The sequence below is a fragment of the Rhincodon typus genome, chromosome 5 (assembly GCF_021869965.1).
Source record: "Rhincodon typus isolate 14 chromosome 5, sRhiTyp1.1, whole genome shotgun sequence".
NCBI classification, from domain to species: domain Eukaryota; kingdom Metazoa; phylum Chordata; class Chondrichthyes; order Orectolobiformes; family Rhincodontidae; genus Rhincodon; species Rhincodon typus.
In genome coordinates, this window is record NC_063336.1 from 111272885 (window position 1) to 111296072 (window position 23188).

At 40.8% G+C, this 23188-nt stretch overlaps 1 protein-coding gene across 1 annotated transcript in view; it reads right to left on the reverse strand.

Annotated features, from left to right (window-relative positions):
- LOC109929715 (kelch-like protein 29) overlaps positions 1–23188 on the reverse strand; it is a 222210-nt gene that overhangs the window by 29909 nt on the left and 169113 nt on the right. Inside the window, exons 10-11 of the mRNA XM_048597121.1 lie at positions 21718–21898; positions 5761–5959 (exon numbers count right to left, since the gene is read on the reverse strand). Coding sequence (XP_048453078.1) covers positions 5761–5959; positions 21718–21898 — 380 coding nt within the window. The remainder of the gene's footprint in view (positions 1–5760; positions 5960–21717; positions 21899–23188) is intronic.

A 23188-nucleotide genomic window follows, 5' to 3' on the forward strand; every position in this document is an offset into this window, starting at 1 on the left:
CTGATGAAGGGTCTAGACCCGAAACGTCAGCCTTCCTGCTCCTATGAGGCTGCTTGGCCTGCTGTGTTCATCCAGCTCTACACCTTAGGTCTGAAGCAGAGCTTTGTCTGCTTAGTGGAAGGTAGGCCCTTTAAAAATGGTGGCAGCTGCAAGAGAAGCACAAACAGAGCAGTCAGTACAGCGTCATCATTTGTTATGCTTTACCCTCTAACGTGTGTCACACAGGACAAAGTAAAGGTGGCTCTCCGGTACATGACAAGCCCCCAGGAAATTAATCCATGCGGTACCTTTAGAGGAATGAGGAAAACAACAGAGTGGCACAGACTTGCTCCTGGCCAGTCAGTCAGTCATCACTCCAGTGTAGATGGGAGTCACACAAGAGGATCCTGCAGAATTCCTATCACAGCACACTCCAAAGTAGTTACCCGGAAAACTGGAAATTCCGCTGGGCAATTCACTATACCCGGAAGACCAACAGGTTTTGGACAGACCAAAGAGTGTCTCTCACTGAGCTGATGGTCCTCCAGGCACAATCGATGTGTCTCTCGGTGAGTGTCCCAGGGAATAGACCGTAGAGCACGGAGTCCCGTGTCACGGAACTGCCCTGGATGAACCTCGACAAAAGCCACTGCATCTCTCTTCAGACTTGCCTTGTGAAGGCACATTCCAGAAGGAGATGTGTTACACTGTCAGTCCCACCCCCAAACCAGCTGCTTCAAGGGCAGCGTGTGGTAGTGCAGACACGCTGGGATAGTCTTGTTCGAGTAAGAGATGCCTTTGGCTTGTTCAGATAGAGTCAACCTCCAATGTTTGTTTGTTTCCTTGATATACTACTGCACAGAACTGAACTGCATTTGTGACTACGTGCATAAAGATTTTTTTATGAATAAAAACTATTTTTGAAATTAAAAAAAATTCCGCGACACTTGGAACTCTCAGACTTTGGATAGTTCATATGAAGTTAAGCAAAATAGTTATTCACGAAACGTTAGACCATCAAATGCACAGTGTAACTCCTAAGAACTATCAAAATGACTCAATACTTACCTCATACAACCCAACTACACCTTGCCAGACTACTTACATCCCAGTTCCTGACCAAACTTGTACACTCATAAAATGAGTGAGACTTATCATTAACTGCTAACCATTAATTTAATTCTCTGATATGTTCAGTACATATGTTCTGGCCAGTTCATTTATCTTAATTTTGGTTAATAATTTTGATTGTACACGTGTAATTTTAATTCAAATTAATCATATGTTATAAATTATACATGAAACTAAGGGATCTAATTTTGGATCCTTGCAAATAAGAAACAGCTCACTTTTGGACATTTGAGTGATTTAGGAACAATATCAGTACACTCATTTCACCCTGCAACAACAAAACATTTTATCCTTAAGAATTTAGAGACTGCACTGTGTTATAATGTTTATACAATAAACTAAGCCGACTTTAAAGTGCCACAAATGTGTGTTTCATATGTGGTTTAATTCCATCTATCCCCATTTTCCAAAAGGTGTTCCTGAAGGGAAACATTTTCAGTCAGAGACAGCATGGTGAAAAGGGACGTAGAAGAGTCCTCAGCCTGCAGAATGTGGCTCACAGTTAACCCATGAGCAAAGGACAGAAACTTGGAACAAAATTATTATATACACCTCAAAAAGTAATATGCTTGCTTAAAAAAATCCAAACAAACTTCATCTTTTATCTTTTCCTGCAATTAAATCACACTGCTAGCAGTTCCCATATCTTTATCCTGTTAGTACAGTTTCAGGGAACAGTATTTGTACTTGGAGGTTTATTTATTTATTGGACTTCTCACTTTAAAATACAAGCCACAATAAATCGTTCATTCATTATTGGAACTAATAATACAGCTCTAATCACTCTGCTTCCTAATGATGAAAATTGTTGGAAAGTCATAGATTCACACGCCTCTATTGTTGCAGACTCTGGACTCAGACGTACACTATTAAGATAGGTGCTGAGTGGAGAATAGCAACTTGGAGATGAACATGACTGTGATCTAAATAACTCATTCTTTAATCTTCACTCTGCCTCTTTGCCTTCCTCCTTCTTATAGTGTAGCAACACCAGGTCTTGATCAGAGGGGAATCAAAAACATCTTTAAAGCTGCCTTCAAATTTACACAATCAATAAATTAACCTTGATTAACATTCAGAAAATGTAAATAAGTTACTTCTGTAATAATCAAGGATTATTTAAATAATAATGAAGTTCTTTTGTATAATTCTATCCCTGTTTTCTGCTGATACAGCCAGGTAACTGACATCCATGAGGCTGAAATGCTAGTTGTGATGGAATAGGATGATAAGGGATAATAATTAGCCAGCTAAATCTCATTGGGGTTCATGCAAAACATTCTTGTAACACCATGGCTTGCTTCCTTTCCACTTATTATAAAACCTAGTCGCTGCCCTTAATTTACTTCAATGATTTCTGAAATGTAAGAATATGTTCCATTCTCTGCTTTCAGGAATCTCCTGTGGCCATTCCCCTGCAAAACAGATATATCATTTTTGATACTGTTGAGCGGAATGACCTCTTGGGGGAAAGCAGCAGCGGCCAAACTTGTTGCACCACGTTTGGTTCTGCTGCATTGGGATGAGGTAAAAAGTGTGCCAGTGCAATAGTTACAGAGGACTCAATTGTAAGGGGAATAGACAGGTGTTTCTGTGGCTGCAAGCGAGACTCTAGGATGGTATGTTGCCTCCCTGGTGCTAGGATCAAGGATATCTCGGAGCAGGTACAGCACATTACAGAGGGGGAGGGTGAACAGCCAGTAAAACAACAAAAGTAAAAAAAAAAATGGATGCGGTCCTAAAAGCAGAATACAGGCAGCTCGGAAGAAAGATAAGAAATCCTACCTTAAAGGTAGTGATCTCAGGATTACCACCAGGACCACGTGCTAGTCAGAGGAGAAATGACAGGATATACCAGATGAATACATGGCTGCAAAGATGGTGTCAGGGGAGGGTTTCATATTCCTGGGGCATTGGGATCAGTTCAGGGGGAGGTGGGACCAGTACAAATTGGACGGGGTACACCTGGGCAGGACTGGGACTGATGTCCTAGGGGGAGTGTTTGCTAGAGCGGTTGCAGACGGTTTAAACTAAAATGCCAGGGGGATAGGAACCTATGTATTGAGTTAGAGGAGGGGGGAGCAAGGACAAAAACAAAAGGTAGAAAAGAGAATAAGAAAAGCGATAGGCAGAGAAACCAAGAAAAAGATTCAAACAGGGCTATTGAGAAAAATAAGAGCAAGACAAACAATGTTAAAAAGACATGCTTAAAGGCTTTGTGCCCTAATGCGTGGAGCATTTGCAATAAAGTGGACGAACTAATCGCGCAGATAGATGTAAACGGGTACGATATAATTGGGATTACGGAGACATGATACTGTTGGACTACTATCGCAGGGTGACCAGGGGTGGGAACTGAATGTCCCAGGGTATTCAGTATTTAGGAAGGACAGGCAAAAAAGAAAAGGTGGTGGAGTGGCATTGCTGGTTAAAGAGGAAATTAACACAATAATGAGAAAGGATATTAGCTCTGACAATGTGGAGTCTGTATGGGTAGAGTTAAGAAATACCAAGGGGCAAAAAACTTACTAGGTGTCATATACAGACATTCAAACCGCAGTGGTGATGTCAAGAATGGCATTAAACAGGAGATTAGAGGGAATATCAGTGATCATTGGTGACTTCAATCTGCACACAGATTGGGCAAATCAAACTAGCCATAATGCTGTAGAGGAGGAATTCGTGGAGTGCATATGAGATGGTTTTCTTGACCAATACGTGAAGGAACCAACAAGAGAAGAGGCCATCTTAGACTGGATACTGTGTAATGAGAAGGGAATTGATGCTACTGTAGCAGTGCAAGACCCCTTGGGGATGAACAACTAGAACAGAATAGATTTTTTTTATCAAGATGGAAAGTGAGGTAGTTGATTAAGAGACTAGGGTGCTGAATCTCAATAAAGGAAATTATGAACATATGAGGTGTGAGGTGGCCCTGATTGATTGGGGAGAGTAAAGGGATGACATTGGTAAACATTCAAGGAACGCATGGGGGAACTGCAACAACTGTTTATTCCTGTAAAATGGGTAAGAGGGCCAATCCATGGCTTACAAAGGAAATTAGAGATAGTATCCGATCCAAGGAAGAAGTATACAGATTGGCCAAGAAAAATAATACATCTGAGGATTGAGAGCAGTTTAGAATTCAGCAAAGAAGGACCAAGGGATTGATCAAGAAGGGAAAATAGAGTATGAAAGTAAGCTTGCAGGGAACATGAAGACTGACACGAAGTGTTCCTATAGGTACATGAAGAGAAAGAGATTGGTAAAGGCAAATGTAGGTCCCCTACAGATGGAAATGGAGGAATGTATAATAGGGGACAAAGCAATTGCTTGAGGAATTGAATACAAACTTTGGTTCTGTCTTCACAAAAGACGACACAAATCAGATGCCAGAATTGTTGCAGGATGCAAGATTTAGTGAGAGGGAAGAACTGAGGGAGATCAATATTAGTAGAGAAATAGTGATGGGAAAATTGTTGGGATTGAAGGCCGATAAATCCCCAGGGCCTGATAATCTCCATCCGGTGGTACTTAAGGAAGTAGCTCTAGAAATAGTGGATGCATTGGTGGTCATCTTCCAGGATTCTACAGACTCTGGAGAAATTGACTAGGTTAGGATTGTTTTTGCTGGAGTTCAGACGAATGAGGTGGGGATTTCACACAGACTTGTACAATTCTAACAGCACTGGACAGGGTAGCAGCAGGGAGGGTGTTCCCAAAGATGGGTGTGTCCAGAACCAGGACTCTCAGTGTGAGGGTTCGAGGTCGACCATTTAGGATGGAGATGAGGAGACATTTCTTCACCCAAAGAGCGGTGAGCCTGGGGAATTCATTACCACAGGAAGGAGTTGATGTCAAAACATTGAATGTATTCAAGAAGTGGCTAGATATAGCACTAGGGGTGAATGGGATCAAAAGTTACGGGGAGAAAGCAGGATTAGGCTATTGAGTTAGACAATCAGCCATGATCATGATGAATGGTGAGCAGGCTCGAAGGGCCGAATGGCCTCCTCCTGCTCCTATCTTCTATGTTTCTATGATTCTAGAGAATGTCTCTCCTGATATGATATAGAAATATTTTACATCATGGTAAAAGTCAAGGTGTCTGATCAAGAACCAGTATCTCCTCTTATTCACAATGCTTTAAATCAAAAGATTGGCACGTTTATTCTTCCCTGTTTATCTTTTCTTTGTGTTATATCAAATAAAAGTAAGGTGAAGCATCAACTGACAATTAACCATGGAACTTTGCCTCTGGGCAGAGTAGGAATGAATGAAGTATGCAAACCAGTAGCATACTGACAAACCATCTCCTCACCCGTTTCCTGGTCTGCTTTAATAGAAAGATAAACGGCCTTGAAATTCCATGTCGGTTGTACTGATCAGTTGTAATTCCGGCAGAAATGCAACGCACTGAAATTCCAAAACATTGAGCCCCACAATGTTGTAATGTTAACGTTTTTAAACGATGGCGAGAATCCGTACAGAATTTCACAGCCATGTCATTCAAGAGACGAAGTTGCTCAAAACCTGCAAGTCTATTGAAGGAAATGTAGATTCTCGTTTTTTTTTGCTAGAATGTTTCCACCTCTTAATTCACGCGATATTTGGGAAGCTTTGCAGTGGCCCTTTAGCAGTGATTTCTACCTTACCTATCATAGGTGATTCAATGAAACTCCACGTGTTTGTTTGAAGGACATAGGATTGTAAAACTCCAGCTGCCCGTCCTGCCTCATTCACGCCACCAAACACGTAGATTTTGCCACCACATACAGTTGCAGCTGCAGAGTGCACAGCTTTGGGAAGTGGAGACACTGTTTCCCACTGGTTGGTAATTGTGTCATACCTGGAAGAATAGAATTTTCAAGCATCATTAAACACTGCTGCAGTGATTTGACAGCTACTTTTCTCTAAATGCTGAGTGTATGCTGCTATTACACAATAAATAACATCAATTTTGCCACTCAAAGAAAAGCAATTCAATTGAACAACTGTGCTTGTAACAGTCAATTACAACCTAAAGGTCTGAATGATGCTAATATACAGTACTTATTAACACATTACACAGCAGGATTTTACAACAGGTTTGTGTTGCTTCACCTTTTGTGTCCTTGCTGGCTACTTGTCACCACTTTTAGCCATTTTGAGTGTCTGGGACATGGAATAACCTCTAGACTTACCTGTTCTATTCTGTATGTACCATAACAGAGTAAATCATTAGAAAATCACCATTACTATATGACTGGTGTCTCACACCTTACACTAATAGTCAGCATTGAGTCCCACATTTTGAACTCAACACTTTCTGTAAGACCATAAGATAGCAGAATCGGGCCATTCTCATCGAATCTGCTCCACTATTTGATCATGGCTGGTCTGTCTGTCAATCCCATTCTCCTGATAACTTTTGATTCCCTTACTAATCAAGAACTTGTCCATCTCTGTCCTAAATACTCAGTGACTTGTTCTCCGCAGCCTTCTGTGGCGGTGAGTTCCACAGGTTAACCATCCTCTGGCTGAAGGAATTCCTCCTCATCTCAGTTTTAAAAGGTCATTCCCTCATCTGACACTTTGGCCTTGGGTCCTAGTTTCTTTCACTAGAACACAGAACATAGAACAGTACAGCACAGTACAGGCCCTTCGGCCCACGATGTTGTGCCGAACTTTTACCCTAAACCTAAGGTCGATCTAACCTCCACCCCTACCATATACTATCATCCATATGCCTATCTAATAGCCGCTTAAATGCCCCTAATGAGGCCGACTCCACTACCCTCTCTGGCAATGCATTCCATGCCCGACCACTCTCTGAGTAAAGAATGTACCTCTGACGTTTCCTCTATATCTACCTCCACTCACTTTAAAACTATGCCCCCTTTTCCACCCTAGGAAAAAGTCTCTGGCTGTCCACTCTATCCATACCTCTGATCATTTTGTACACCTCTATCAAGTCACCTCTCATCCTTCGTCGTTCTAAAGAGAAAAGCCCTAGCTCTCTCAACCTTTCCTCGTAAGACCTTCCCTCCATTCCAGGCAACATCCTGGAAAATCTCGTCTGGACCTTTTCCAACGCTTCCACATCTTTCTGTAATGAGGCGACCAGAACTGGACACAATACTCCAGATGTGGCCAAACCAGGGTTTTGTATAGCTGGAGCATAACTTCATGGCTCTTGAACTCAATCCCTCTATTAATGAAAGCTAACACACCATATGCCTTCTTAACAACTCTGTCCACCTGGTGGCAGCTTTCAGGGAACTGTGAACATGAACCCCAAGATCCCTCTGCTCCTCCACACTGCCAAGAATCTTTCTGTTAACCCTGTATTCTGCTTTCAAATTTATCCTTCCAAAATGAATCACCTCATACTTTTCAGGGTTAAACTCCATCTGCCACTTCTCAGCCCAACTCTGCATCCTATCAATGTCCCTTTGTAACCTAGAACAGCCCTCCGCGCTATCCACAACTCGACCCACCTTTGTATCATCCATGAACTTACTAATCCACCCTTCCACTCCTACATCCAAATTGTTTACAAAAATCACAAATAGAAGAGGACCCAGGACAGATGCTTGTGAAACACCACTCCTAACTGAGCACCAGGTTGAATATTTTCCATCCACTACCACCCTTTGTCTTCTAAGGGTCAGCCAATTCTGAATCCAATCTGCCACATTTCCCCCTGTCCCATGCCTCCTTACTTTCTGCATGAGCCTACCATGGGGAACCTTATCAAACGCCTTACTTAAATCCATGTATACCACATCCACTGTTCCACCTTCATCCACGTGTTTGGTCACCTCTTCAAATAATTCAATAAGGTTTGTGAGTCATGATCTACCCTTCACAAATCCGTTCTGACCATCACGAATCAAACTGTGCCTTTCCAAGTGATCATAAATCCTGTCTCTCAGAGCTCTTTCCAATAATTTGCCCATCACTGAAGTAAGACTAACTGGCCTGTAATTTCCGGGGTTATCCCTATTGCCTTTTTTGAACAAGGGAATGACATTTGCCACTCTCCAATCTTCCGGCACTATACCCGTGGACAGTGAGGACGAAAAGATTATCGCCAAAGGCCCTGCGAGCTCTTCCCTCACTTCCCATAGAATCCTTGGATAAATCCCATCAGGCCCAGGGGACTTGTATATCTTCAAGCTCCTCAAAATTTCTAGTACATCTTCCTTACTAACATCGACCTCCTCTGGTCTACCAGCATGTTTCACACTGTCCTCCTCTACAACTAGGTCCCTCTCAGTTGTGAATGCTGAAGAAAAGTATTCACTGAGGACCTCTCCTATCTCTTTAGGTTCCGTGCACAAATTCCCTTTACAATCCTTGACTGGCCCTACCCTTTCTCTGGTCATTCTCTTATTCCTCACGTACGTATAAAAAGCCTTGGAGTTTACCTTGATCCTATCTGCCAAGGTTTTCTCATGCCCCCTTAGAGCTCTTCTAAGCCCTTTCTTCAGCTCCTTCCTGGTTAACTTGCATCCCTCTAGAGCCTTTTCCATACCTTGTTTCCTAAACTTTAAAGAAGCATCCTTCTTCGTCTTAACCAGTGAAAGTTTCCAATCAATATTTGGAAAGTTGAAGTCACCCATGACTACAACCCTGTGACTTCTGCACCTTTCTAGTATCTACCTCCCAATCCGCTCCTCCACTTCTCTGCAACTATTAGGGGGTCTGCAAAAAACCCCCTAACAAAATGACTGCTCCTTTTTTGTTCCTGACCTTAACCCAAACTGACTCTGTAGACATATCATTCTTGAACTGCCTTTCAGTAGCTGCTACACTAGCCCTGACTAGCAATGCCACTCCCCCGCCTCGTTTACCACCCTTCCTATTTCTTTTAACGCATCTAAATCCCGGAACTTACAACAACTTTCCATAGAGGAAACATCTTCTCCATATCCACTCAATCCAGGTCTCTCAGTATTCACAACTATTCATGTTATATATTATCCATCTGGGCAAAGGAACTGAGGACATTGTGTCATCTGCAAACTTAGCAGCAAAGATAGGTAGAGGGTCCAGTAGTGTTGAGGTAGCAGGGAGGCTACAGAAAGACTTGTATGTGTAGATAAATGGCCAAAAAAGTGGCCGAAGGAATACTATGTGGGCAAGCACTTTGGAAGGAAGAATAGAGGTGTAGATTATTTTCTAAATGGGGAAAGGCTTTGGAAATCTCAACCACAAAGGGACTTGGGGGTCATTGTTCGGGATTCTCTTACGGTTAGCATGCAGGTTTAGTTGGCAGTTAGGAAGGCAAATACAATGTTAGCATTCATTTCAAGACGGCCAGAATACATGAACAGAGATGTACTGCAGAGGCTGTATAAGGCTCTGGTCAGACCACATTCAGAACACTGTGAGCAGTTTTGGGCCCTGTATCTAAGGAAGGATGTTGGAAGGGGTCCAGAGGAAGTTTACAAGAATGATCCTGGGGATAAAGGGCTTATCATATGAGGAGTCATTGAGAATTCTGGGTCTGAGGACTGGTCCAACCAGTCCATGCTGACTATGTTCCCAAACCAAACTAGTCCCACTTGCCCGCGCTTGGCCCATATCCCTCCAAACTTTCCTAATGAACTTATCCAAATGTCTTTTAAACACTGTCTAAACATTCTTTAGTGTACTGAAAATCTCACTTCCAAATATGTTTTCTGTGTAAGATTTTCCAGTCCTTTTCCAGGTTTTTCCTGTCCACTCTTATACTGGAAACTATCTTTGCAAAGAGACCAGAGAAACTGAGTTTATACTTTTTAGAGCAGAGAAGGTTAAGGAGAGATTTAACAGATGTGCTGAAGATTATGAGGGGTTTTGAGTAGATAAGGAGAAACTTTTCATACTGGCAGGAGGCTTTTTAACTTAAGGAAATCAAGTTAAGATAGTTGACTAAAGAACCAGTGGGAAGATTGGGCGAATTTCTTTTTAACAGTTTATGATCTGGAATGCACTGCCTAAAAGGCTGTTTTCTAAAAAGGATCAGTATATAGTTGAGAAAAGACCATGAGAATGGGATTAATTCAATCACTGTTGTAAAGAGTCAACAGAGGGATTATCGGCCTAAATAGCCTTATTCTTAATTGTACAATTCCATGTAAAACTTTTGACACCCTCATTACACCTTCCTGCCAGCTATGGTTCTTTCGCCAAGCTTTCCACACTATTCCAGGTATTAGTTTTCTGAACCTTCTCTGTGGAAGGCAGTGTCCTCTCAATGCTCAGCACTGGAAAGTGCTCCCTAAATCTCTCTCTCCTGTAATGAGCCTCTAAAAATGTAATTCTTCAGCAAAGCTTTAGATCATCCGTCCTGCTACTTCCTTGTGTGGCTTTGAGTTGAATTTGCAACATTAGGATTGCTAATCAGTTACTTACTCATGCTTTTGTCTATTTATCTAACATTTAGCACTTCAATATCCAAGCTAAAAGCTTTGTGTCTAAAACTGAAAGTCATACTTTAAAATGCATGAATTAGATATTTGCAACCATGTGACTCTTTTGAGGTTTGAGATTGGTTGAATGGACTGATATCTATATAAAGCTGAATTTTTGAAATCACTGTGCAAAAAAGACATTAGATGGATAGGTAAAATCAATGAGAAAATGATATGTCACTAATAGATCACTTTTATTGCGTGCAGTGTACTTCAATATCACAAAGAAATGAAACATGTCATATCATCAATTTTTGAAAAGGATTGATGGATATAGCCAGTGTTTATTCTTTTGAAAATATTGGAAACAATACATTCTCACTATCTATTAGCTCAATCGTGTGTTCTCAAAAGCAATCTGGAAAGCTGCCAGATTTGTTCTGTTATGTGAATTGCTGATTTTGCAACATTAAACAAAATAAAATTTCATCAATGATTTATTCACTGCACACCGCCGTGGTCACTCTTTAATTACACCTCATAACGATGACCTTAAACTAATTTAGCTACTATGATGCATGTTTTAAACAGGCTCATGTGGTAGATGGCAAAATAATAGTTCCGCTGCAGCCATCATTCTGTTCCATGACCACATCTTTAAAAAAAGTACATCACAAAGCTGTTCTGCAGTTCATTGCTCACATATAATTGGATTCCTGACACTTTCATATGCTAACAATCACCGAGACAACAAAAGAATCCATCTCAAATTGTCATCTTAAATAAACAATTCATTCTCACAATGACAATACATAACTTGGGTAACGGGGAATCAACAGCAAAATACTGCCGATCCTGGAATTCTGAAATGAAGATCATATGTCGGAAAATACTCAATGGGTATTCCAGCAATTGTTGAGATAGAAACAAAGTTTTAAGTTTCGGGTCAAAGACCTTTTATCAGGTTCACTTTTCAGTGTCAACTTTTAAAAAAAAAACAAAGTAAAGCTTTCAAAGACTTCACTATTTGTGGCTAATTGAAGAATTTGGTATGTCATTCAGCAGTACAAACTTCTGTGATCCTTGAAGATATAAGTCAATAGGTGCCATAACATTCTTGAAATGTAGACTATACTACACGTAGCATTAATACCTACCAAAAATAAATGCATGTCTGTCTTCATAGGCTGCTAGGCAGTAATGTGTGGACAAATGTTTTAGTGGGAAACGTGGCTACAGGATAGAGCACAGAGACTTATTAATGTTGGGAAAATGCCCATACTGCCGGGGCACAGAGCTCACTCATTCTCTTCAACAAATTAATAGCAATGCAATTCCAAGATAGGATTCTACTCAGGCATGAAAGATGAATCTGCTTAAAAGACACTAGGTTAAAAGCTGGGAACTGTACATTCATTAGATATTTAGATATTCCTAGAAGCATCCTTGCATTTTTCCTTGCATTTGTTTAGAGTCCAAGAAAGAAAGGAGAATTTTTTAAAAACCTTAGATACATGCAGTGTCTTTCATAACCATAGGACAACCCAAATTGTTTACAGTCAAAGAAATATCCTTGAAATGTAGTTGTTTGTAATGCATAAAGCTACAGCAGCCAATTTATACACATTAAGATCCCACACACAGCAGTGGGACTGCTTTTGTTCCAAAATATTAAAGTCAATTACAAGATAAATATTGACCAGGAGATAACTCCTCTGAACTTCCACTAAGTGATCAGAGATTCCACTGAGTGATCACTGTGAAATCTTTTATGTTGGGAGAGGACCTTGAAAAACACTAATGTACTTCTTGTGTCTGAAAACTGTCTATTAGATACTAGACCACTCAGATCCAATATCCACAGAAAGACCAATGGCTGTGTGTTTTTAATATCAGTAAATTGAAACAATTTATAATAACGAATAACTTTCTACTTGTGAAGAAACATCCGACTGTAAGTCCTGTGCACCTGTCTACTTCTGGGTCAAAGATTCAAGGATATAATGCCTTTTCAGTGAACATAACTGTACAATCCATTTGTACAGCTGAAAAACAATTTAGTCCAAATTTCTTTGCGTCTTTGTGGTATTTTCTGTTGGTTAGATTTAGTGTACATTTCGGATAGGAAACGTTATGCCCCCTAAGGTTGTTGGACTATGGCTGTGATTATGGTATAAGGAGGGTTACTATCACCTTGGTGACCACTGGGACACAAGCAGACTCTCTCCTTCACGAACGGTCTGGCAAGGGAGCTGAATGAAAGGGAGTGAATTCAATGTCAAGTCAGCCACAGAAAGAGAGAAGAAAGGTTGGATTTAGAGAGATAGCAGAAGCAGACCATACAACTCATGTTTGTTACAGGGTCACGGCTGATCGTCTGACCACTCCCCATATCCATCGATTCCCTCAGACACCAAAGAATTGTCTCTCCCTTAAAATATTGTCAGCAATAGAAGATCCACAACCCACTGGCACAAACAACTTGAAAGACATTCAATCCTCATTTCAGTCCTAAATGAACATCAACTTATTCAGAGACTATGTGCCGTATTCTAGATTCCCCAGTTCGGAAAATGATTTTTGTGTCTACCCTGTCAAACCCTTTCAGAATGTTGTCTGGTTCAATGAAATTGACTCTCATTTTTCTAAACTGCAGAGAATATATATCAATTTACTCACCTCTCATCCTAAATCAATGTTCTCACCCCAGTGCCAATCTATAGAACCTGTGCTGTAATTGCCTTCAATGCAAGTCTGTCCTTCCTTAAATGAGGAGACTAAAATTGCATGAAGCATTCCTCATCAAAACCCAGTAATGTTTGGCTAAGATTTCCTTATTCTTTGCTCCAAATATTTTTCTGTGTTCTTATATCCAAGTCACCCTGAACATCAACATTTACAAGTTCCCACAGTCTAAAGGAGTGCAGTTAGGTGGATTGGCCATGCTAAATTGCTCCATACTGTCCAGGGTTGCGCAGTCTGGTTGGATTAGCCATGGGGACTGCTGGGTTGCAGGGATAGGATAAGGTAGGGGGTTTGGGTCTGGGTGGGGTGCTTTTCAGAGGGGTGGTGTGGACTCAATGGGCTGAATGGCCTGCTTCCAACTGTAGAGATTCTATGAACTTCCAATCTACTGGAATTTTCTACAAACTGGGAAATTTTAGAGAATCATAATCATAATCACTGTCTCTGCAGTTAGGTATTTTAAAACCCAAGAATGTAGGCCATCAAGTCCTGGAGATTTGTTACATTTTGGTCCATTACATTTCTCTAACATTTGTTTCTCTGTTGAATTCACATGTGTTCAAAGGAGAATTAGACTGTCAATTAATAGATTTAACTCCATCTGATGAGTTTAGTACACTTTGTGCAAATGCAGAAATGTGATAACAATCACAGGAATATGAGTCTGATGACTCGATGGGCCAAATGGCTCACTTCCACACTTTAGGGATTCTATGATTCTATGAACTAAACCAAGTTCCTGAAATCCTTAATACTGGCTTAAAATTACCATACTAGAATCCCCCCACCATCCACAAATCGACTATGAACCAGATCAAATTATTCACAATGCTATATTTCTGTCATTTGAGCTCATTCATGACTCCTTTGCAGCAACTCTTCAAATGAATGCTTTGATATAGCATGTTATTGAAGATTTTAAATATTAAAAATTATTCAATGTGGTAAGGAACTGTAGGAACCAATGGAACTACTAAGTAGCTCTGCATTGTTTCACAATGTTAATTTTAGTGACTTAAAATCAGAATACCCACAGTTTGTGGAACATCTATTAAAAATTATTTTTCTGTGTTAAACCTACTTTTTTAGCTGTAATAATAAAACTACAAGTTACTACTCTTAGTACTGTTAATAAAGGAAACATTGCACTATTACACTGCCAGTATGGGCTGGTTCATGAAAGATTTTACGTTTGTGATTGTGATTATGCAGGTCACAGTTGTCCTTATTTGAACAACAATGGTGACAACTTATCCACTAAGCTGTATTATACTTTGAACCACAACATCTTAATCATGACAAAGGGTAGCAGCAGGGAAAGTGGGTGGCACGGTGGCTCAGTGGTCAGCACTGCTGCCTCACAGCACCAGTGACCCAGCTTCATTTCCAGCCATGGGTGACAGTCTGTGTGGAGTTTGCACATTTTCCCCATGTCTGCGTGGGTTTCCTCCGGGTGCTCCGGTTTCCTCCCACAGTCCAAAGATGTGCAGGTTAAGGTGGATTGGCCATGCTAAATTGCCCATAGTGTCCAGGGATGAGTAGGTTGGGTAGATTAGCCATGAGAGGCACGGGGTGGGTGGGGGTTGAGTCTAGGTGGTTTGCTCTTCGGAAAGTCAGTGTGGACTAGCTGGGTTGAATGGCCTGCTTCAACACTGTAGGGATTCTACGAAAAGGTAGCAAATCCAAGCATCTCATGGGACATCCTGGCCCATGTGCCCAAAGGATACAATGGCCTAGTGATCTTATAAACCCAGAGACCAACCTAATGTTCTGAGGACCCAGGTTCAAATCCTCCCATGGCAGATTCATTAAAAATCCAGAATTCATTAAGACTTAACGATGACCATGGAATCACTGTCAACTTTTGGAAAAACCCATTTGTTTCATTGATGTCCTACAGGGAAGGAAAATGCTATCCTTACCCAGTCTGGCCTACATGTGACTCCAGGTTAACTCCTAACTGCCTTCTGGGCAATGAGTGCTGGACACAGACATCATCCTCAAATCCAAGGACAGTTGATTAAGTATCAGAAACTCAATGCAAACTTTAAAAAAGGTGCAATTTCAAAGACAATTCTTTTCTCTTTTTTTTATTCATTCATTGAATGAGGGCATCGCTGGCTAGTCCAGTATTTATTGCCCATCCATAATTGCCCAGAGGGCAGTTAAGAGTCAACCCCATTGCTGTGGGTCTGGAGTCACATGTAAGCCAGACCAGGTAAGGATAGTTATTTCCTTCCCTAAAGGACATGAGTGAAATTTGTATCCAGATTCCTGACTAAGCCAAATTCCACTCATGACCTTCTAGGAATAACAGCGATTATGAGCGGCATTTATGCGGATATATATGTTACATGCAGGTTTAACAAGCTGGTGTCCTTTTAAGATCAGTTAAGTCAAAGATAAGAGTAGGTCCAATTATTTCAATTTCCAAACTATCATGTAGCATGGTCATCTGAAGTAATAAACTATACTCAGAACTGACCTTAGACAATACTGGTTGAATAAAGCACCCTATTGGACTGTTACAAATTCATCAAATTTAATGATCAGAGCATTTGCTGTTTTATTACATTCCAACGTGGAATATCTGCTGGGAAGCAAGCAGGATAGAGCAATTAGCGACAATCCTTATTGTACAGCTATTGCTGCTGTGTGCAATGAAATTACTTTGGGTAATATTGTTGAGAATGATAAGAATTGGAAATATGAACATTACGGGGCTGCAAAGGATTTATCACATGATTGCTTGTAACTGGCAAGTCAAAAGATTAAAGGCTGTTTTGAAAAAACACACAAGTGACTTTGGAAAGCAATGCCCAGCGAAGATTTGAGACAGATAAAGACTTTTAATGCTTTAATTGCTGAATACCTGAACTGATCTATGCTGCCATTGCCTGGTAACAGCCTTTGGACTGAAGTGTTGGGGTTTTTCCTCAGTTCACACCTAGAATCTGTTGGCTGTTGCTGGTAACATTCGCAAGACCAACCCAGTGCTGCTGCTCTCTCAGCCAGTAAAGGCCAGAGCTTGGACCTGAAAGCAGTACTCTATATTTATCTCGGTGAAGAAGTTCACAAAAAAACCTGACAAAATTTCAAATGTCAGGACTTGCAACCATTTCTCAACTGAATCTGAAATCTAGTCTGACGACGTTCTATTATTCCCTGTCAGCAATCAAAATCTCATCAACAGGAATTCACAGACACTGTGAGAAGTCAGCCAGACTGAACTTACCCGCTGACCTACAGAGATGTTATTCATTTTCTCTCCTTTTTATCTATCCTTTCCCCTATCCATAACAGCTCTGCAGCATTGTGTATGTCTGTCCTATCCTCATATGAATGTGTGTGTATTTAGGATAAAATGGGATACAGTTTAATTCACATCGTATGAAAAATATGTGTACCTGTAATAAAGGTTTCTTTTATATTTATTGAAAAGCTAGTGATAATCTCTTTAGTTAACAGTAATAAAGAGAAATAATTGGCAGTTATTGACCTGAACAAAGGTCACTGGTCTCAAAACGTTAACTCTGCTTTCTCTCTACGGATGTGCCAGTCCTGCTGAGTTTTTCCAACAATTTCTGATTTTGTTTCTGACCATTGTTGGTGATTGAATGAGACATTTACATTGGCGTATAGTGAGGAGGATTATCAGAGGATACAGCAGGATAACAATCAGTTGGAGGCGTGGGCAGAAAAACGACATATGGAGTTTAATGCGGACAAATGTGAGGTGATGCATTTTGGAAGGTACAGGTGGAAATTGTACAATGAATGACAGAACCCTTAGGAGTATTGATATGCAGACGATTTGGGTGTGCAGGTCCACAGATCACTGAAGGTGGCAGTGCAGGTAGAAAAGGTAGTAAAAAAGGTCTATGGCATGCTCGCCTTCATTGGAAGGGGCACTGAGTATAAGGATAGACAAGTTATGCTGCAGCTTCATAGAAATTTAGTTAGGCCACACTTGGAATATTGAATACAGTTCTGGTCACCACACTACTGGAAGGATTGGAGAGGATACAGAAAAGGTTTACCAGGATGTTGCTTAGTATTGGGGATTTTAGCTGAGAAGAAAGATTGGATAGACTGGGTCCTTTTTTAACTGGAAGGCAGGAGGTTGAGGGGCAACCTGATAGAAGTTTATAAGATTGTGAATGGCAATGGATAGAGTGGAAAATATGAGGCATTTTCCCATGGTGGAGGGGTCAATTACTAGGGGACACAAGTTCAAGGTGCAGGGAGGAAGGAAGTTTAAAAGCGAAGTGCGAGGCAAGTTTTTTCACACAAAGGGTGATGAGTGCCTGGAACGTGCTGCCACAGGAGGTGGTGGAAGCAGACACAATAGCGGCACTCAAGAAGCACCTTGAAGAATACATGAATAGGAAGGAAATCGAGGGATACGGATCCTATAAGTGAAGGCAGTTTTTCATATGGAAGGGCAAAATGTGTCGGCGTAGGCTTGGAGGGCCGAAGGGCCTGTCCCTCTGCTGTATTGTTCTTTATCCTCAGAGGCTTAGCTATTGGAGCAGATAATGGAGCTGGTTATAGCTTCAATGGCAACTAAAGCTTTCCAAAGGAAAGACAGTTCATGAAAGTAACACACTGCTAAAAGACTGCAAAAAAAAAGTCATATAGCTCAACAACTTCTGCAAGCATTGGGAGCAGTTATCAGTATTGATTCAGTAGCCAGGAAGTAGAAAGCAAGCAAGCTGAGTGGCGAATGAAATCTGCTGCACCACTTCAAAGCTGCCCTGCATTCCAAAATCCTGTATGTCACACAGTGCTAAATGACACAGGGCCCACCTAAACAAGAAATGTCAACTTGTCTCTTTCCTCTGTAACTGCTGCCTGATCTGATGACTGTTTCCATTGCTTTACTTCAGTGACCAGATTCTAGTCAAACTGAATGGTGTAACCCCTATTCAATAACATAACCAACAGCATAACTTTGTAATGACTCCTGATGAAATAAATAGTTGTCACCGTATGACGATCACTGCTTACGAACAATGTTAAATTATCTTTCTAGGTTGTCAGGGCACAGTTTTGGATGGGACATCAGGGACCTCGTTTACATAAACCCTTTCTTCAATTCTCTTTTGAATTTTGCTTTAGAATCTACTTCCACCACTGTTTCGGGCAGTGTTCCAGATCACAACAATTTTGCTGTGTAAACAAATGTTTCCTGTCATTGACTGGCTATTTTACCAATCTCCTTAAACATATTGGAAAACATTCTATCGCAGGAAGTAGATTTTTTTCTGCTATTGAAGCCTGTGGTATCTACCTCTCACCTGCAGGCCCTTGTCACTTCCCTCGTCATTGGCCCACTTTGAAAACATTATTGCAAATTCATATAAAGATTAACCGCACCAACCCATGTGAATCTTTTGTTATTTAATGAAAAAATAAATTTGATTAAAGTCATGATAGTTGTTGAACCAGTGGATATGATGAATACAATTCTTGTGAGAGTTAATTAACTTCGACATCTTAATTAATTTCTTTCATTCAGTATGAGTCATTAGGAATGGTACAGTATAAATAATTGAACCTGCATTTTCCTAGTCATTGAAAACTCAACAAATAAGTGCAGAAATAGACCACATGACCCATGAAGCCTGCTGCTCTGGGATTTAAATTTCAATTTCTGGTGAGGGATATTAAGAATACAGAGCATATTTTTAAAGTGAGAAGAGAAAGATTAAGAAAAAGACACAAGGGACATTTCTTCTATACAAAGACAGTAAAGAATGAACTTCCAGAGGAAGTGGTGGATGCGGGTACAGTTACAACGTTTAAAAAACAATTAGGTAAGTATATGAATAAGAAATATTTGGAGGAATATGGGCCAAGCGCAGGCAAGTGGGGCTAGCTTAGTGTGGGATTATGATCGGCATGGACTGGTTGAATCGAAGGGTCTGTTTCCGTGCTGTATGACTCTATGATTCTATTGTTCTGTAAATTCAACTCTTGATTGATACATGGTCCCTTACATTCAATGAGCACTTTCAGTATACTTCCAGGTCTCCCCAAAGTAGCTTTGCTTCAAAGGATAGAATTAAACAGTTCAAAGATTCAGGTACTAAACCTTAATAAAGGAAACTACGAGGATATGAGGCGTGAATTACCCTTGATAGATTGGGGACAGTTACTTAAAGGGATGACCGTGGATAGGCAATGGTAAACATTCAAGGAACGCATGAGGGAACTGCAACAACTGTTTATTCCTGTCTGGCACAAAAGCAAAATGGGTAAGAGGGCCAATCCATGGCTTACAAAGGAAATTAGAGATAGTATCTGATCCAAGGAAGAAGCATACAGATTGGCCAACAAAAATAATAAATCTGAGGACTGGGAGCAGTTTAGAATTCAACAAAGAAGGACCAAGGGATTGATCAAGAAGGGGAAAAGACAGTATGAAAGTAAGCTTGCAGGGAACATAAAGACTGACGCTAAAAGTTTCTATCAGTACATGAAGACAAAGAGGTTGGTAAAGACTAATGTAGGTTCCCTACAGATGGAAATGGGGGAATGTATAATAGGGGACAAAGAAATGGCTGAGGAACTGAATACAAACTTTGGTTCTGACTTCACAAAAGACGACGCAAATCAGATATCTAAATTGTTGCAGGATGCAAGATTTAGTGAGAGGGAAGAACTGAGGGAGATCAATATTAGTAGAGAAATGGTGCTGGGAAACTTGTTAGGATTGAAGGCTGATAAATCCCCAGGGCCTGGTAATCTACATCCCAGAGTACTTAAGGAAGTAGCTCGAGAAATAGTGGATGCATTGGTGGTCATCTTCCAGGATTCTATAGACTCTGAATCAGTCCCTGCAGTTGGAGGGTGGCTCATGTCACTCCAATATTCAAAAAAGGAGGTAGAGAGAAAACAGGGAATGAGAGACTGGTGAGCCTAACATTGGTAGTGGGGAAAATACTCAAATCCATTGTCAAGGATTTTAAAGCAGAACATTTAGAAAGCAGTGGCAGGATCAGACAGAGTCAGTGTGGATTTATGAGGGGGAAATCATGCTTGATAAATCTGTTGGAACTCTATGAAGATGTAACTGGTAGAGTTAATAAGGGGAAGCCAGTTGATGTAGTACATTTGGACTTTCAGAAAGCATTTGGTGAAGTCCTGCATGACAGATTAATGTGCAAGATTAAAGCATGGGATTGGGGGAAGTGTATTGAGATGGATAGGAAACTGGTTGGCAGAGAGGAAACAAACAGGAGGAATTAATGGGTCCTTTTCAAATTGGCAGGTAGTAACTAGTTGGGTGCCACAGGAATCAGGGCTGGGACCCAACTATTCACAATATATATTAATGATTTTGATGAGGGAAAAAAATGTAACATCTCCAAGTTTGCTGATGATACCAAGTTGGGTGGGAGGGTGAACTGTGACGAGGATGCAGAGATCCTTCAGCATGACCTCGACAGGTTAGGTGAATGGGCACATCAATGGTAGATGCAGGATAATTTCGATAAATGTGCGGTTCTTCACTTTGGAAGCAAAACAAGAAGGCAGATTACTACCTGAATGGCTGTAAATTGGGAGAGGGGAGTGTGCAGTGGGACCTGGGTGTCCTTGTGCAGCAGTCGCTGAAGGTAAGCACGTAGGTGCAGTAGGTGGTAAAGAAGGTAAATGGTATGTTGGCTTTCATTGTGAGAGATTTCAAGTACAGGAGCAGGGATGTGTCTTTGCAGTTATACAGGGCCTTGGTGAGGCCACACCTAGCATGTTGTGTGCAGTTTTGGTCTCCTTTTCTGAGGAAGGATGTTCTTGCTCTCGAGGGAGTGCAGCAAAGGTTTACCAAGCTGATTCCAGGGATGGTGGGTCTGACGTATGAGGAGAGATTGACTAGGTTGGAATTGTTTTCGCTAGAGTTCAGATGAATGAGGTGATATCTCATACAGACTTACAAAATTCTAATGGGACTAGACAGGGTAGATGCAGGGAGGATGTTCCCAATGGTGGGTGAATGCAGAACCAGGGATCAGAGTATGAGGATTCAGGGTAGATGATTTAGGACGGAGATAAGGAGACATTTCTTCACTCAAAGAGTGGTGAGCCTGTGGAATTCATTACCACAGGAAGTAGTTGATGCCAAAACATTGAATGTATTCAAGAGGCGGCTAGATTTAGCACTTGTGGCGAATGGAATCAAAGGTTATGGGGAGAAAGCAGGATTAGCCTATTAAGTTCAACGATCAGCCATGATCGTGAAGAACGGCAGAGCAAGCTCGAAGGGCCGAATGGCCTCCTCCTGCTCCTATATTCTATGTTTCTAAGTTTAACTTAGCATTGAAGTATTAAAGGAAGCAACATGGTTTAAAATAGCTACAAATTTTAGAAGTGCAATACATTGTCAACAAGAAATGATTTTGTCCAGCATTAATTATTGTCTAATTACATTCCAGTAAATTTCATTAAAGCAATTATTTCTGGTGAATGTTGACTTTACCTTTCAACGTGATTGAGATTCCCAGAGACACCAATGCCACCGAGTGTGTAAATTTTCCCATCATACACCAGGCTATTGTGTCGACACCTTGGGACAGTCATTCGTGAAACCAGGTTCCAATTGTCCAGAAGGGACATGTAACACCAGACATCAGCAAGTGTGACACCAGATTCCATGCCACCTAGGACAATGAGAGAAGAAGTCAGTGTCAGAAAGAATTATGGCAATCTTGATTGTCTGGGAAACAAAATGTAAATTCTAATGCTGGTGACTTTATTACCATTATTTTTAGTTCTGCTCCATTAAAAACTAAATGTGATACAAACTGGCTTACAGTTCTTTGGAAGGCATTGTACATCTGTTTGAATACAACCCTAGACTTTGTGATACCTCATTTATTTCACAGCAAGTTATTTCATAAACTCACGAAAGATATCAGCATCTCAATGTTCACAGGCATGGATGTATTCAGAATTAGAGCTCGTTAAGACACTGACAATTGACTTTGATCTATTCAGGAACTTTCTAATTTTGGCTAAATTGTGAAAGGGAAGTTTAAAGAAGATGACAGATACTTCCCAAGGTAGGTACAGATTCTGTGGCTATGGTCATTGTGTTCCTGGCACTTGGATGCAAAGTTGCACTGCCTTCACTGAAGGGCATACTTCAAAAACAATCTGCTTTTTAACACAAAGAAATCATCAACAAATGAATTTAGTTAATAATGATTTTTTTTCAAAAAAATAACTAAACATTCAAAATCTCAGAGGATTGACATGTACATCCCTGTACTTTGATGCATGCTGTAAAATTATCCTAACACCACAAATCGAGAATCCTCAGATCCACTTTTACACTATCCTGGAAATAAGTTGAAGTCCAATACAATGGTTTTCAACCATTTTCAACTGGGTTAGGAATCATGGACCTCTCCATCCATATTATAATACTATAATTTTATATTCCTGTAGGTAAATGTTACTATTGTCTTGTTCAGAGGAGATGCATGCAATTTTTACGAAGGTTGATGATGTAATAAGCATTGGTGTGACTGGCAGTTATAAATCCCCTTCTGCTGATGGTTAACTACAGGTTCAGCAACAAGTCTGTTGAATACTTTAGTATATAACATCTCCATGCTCTCCCTGGTGCAGGGTTAGACTCAGTGACTGCTACAGAGAAATGCCACTGTTTCTGATGTTAACACTCCTACATTAAGTACTTAAGTCTTTTGAGGCATTTGCCACAGACTGTTTACTGGGCTCTTCGCACTCAGATATCGCTGACACATTAGGATCTCTTGTCTCCTCTCGCAGAGCTCCCAGTCAGACCACTTCTAGAGATAGTAGGAAGTGCAGATGCTGGAGAATCTGAGATAACAAGGTGTAGAGCTGGATGAACACAGCAGGCCAGGCAGCATCAGAGGAGCAGGAAAACTGACGTTTCGGGCCTAGACCCTTCTTCAGAAAAA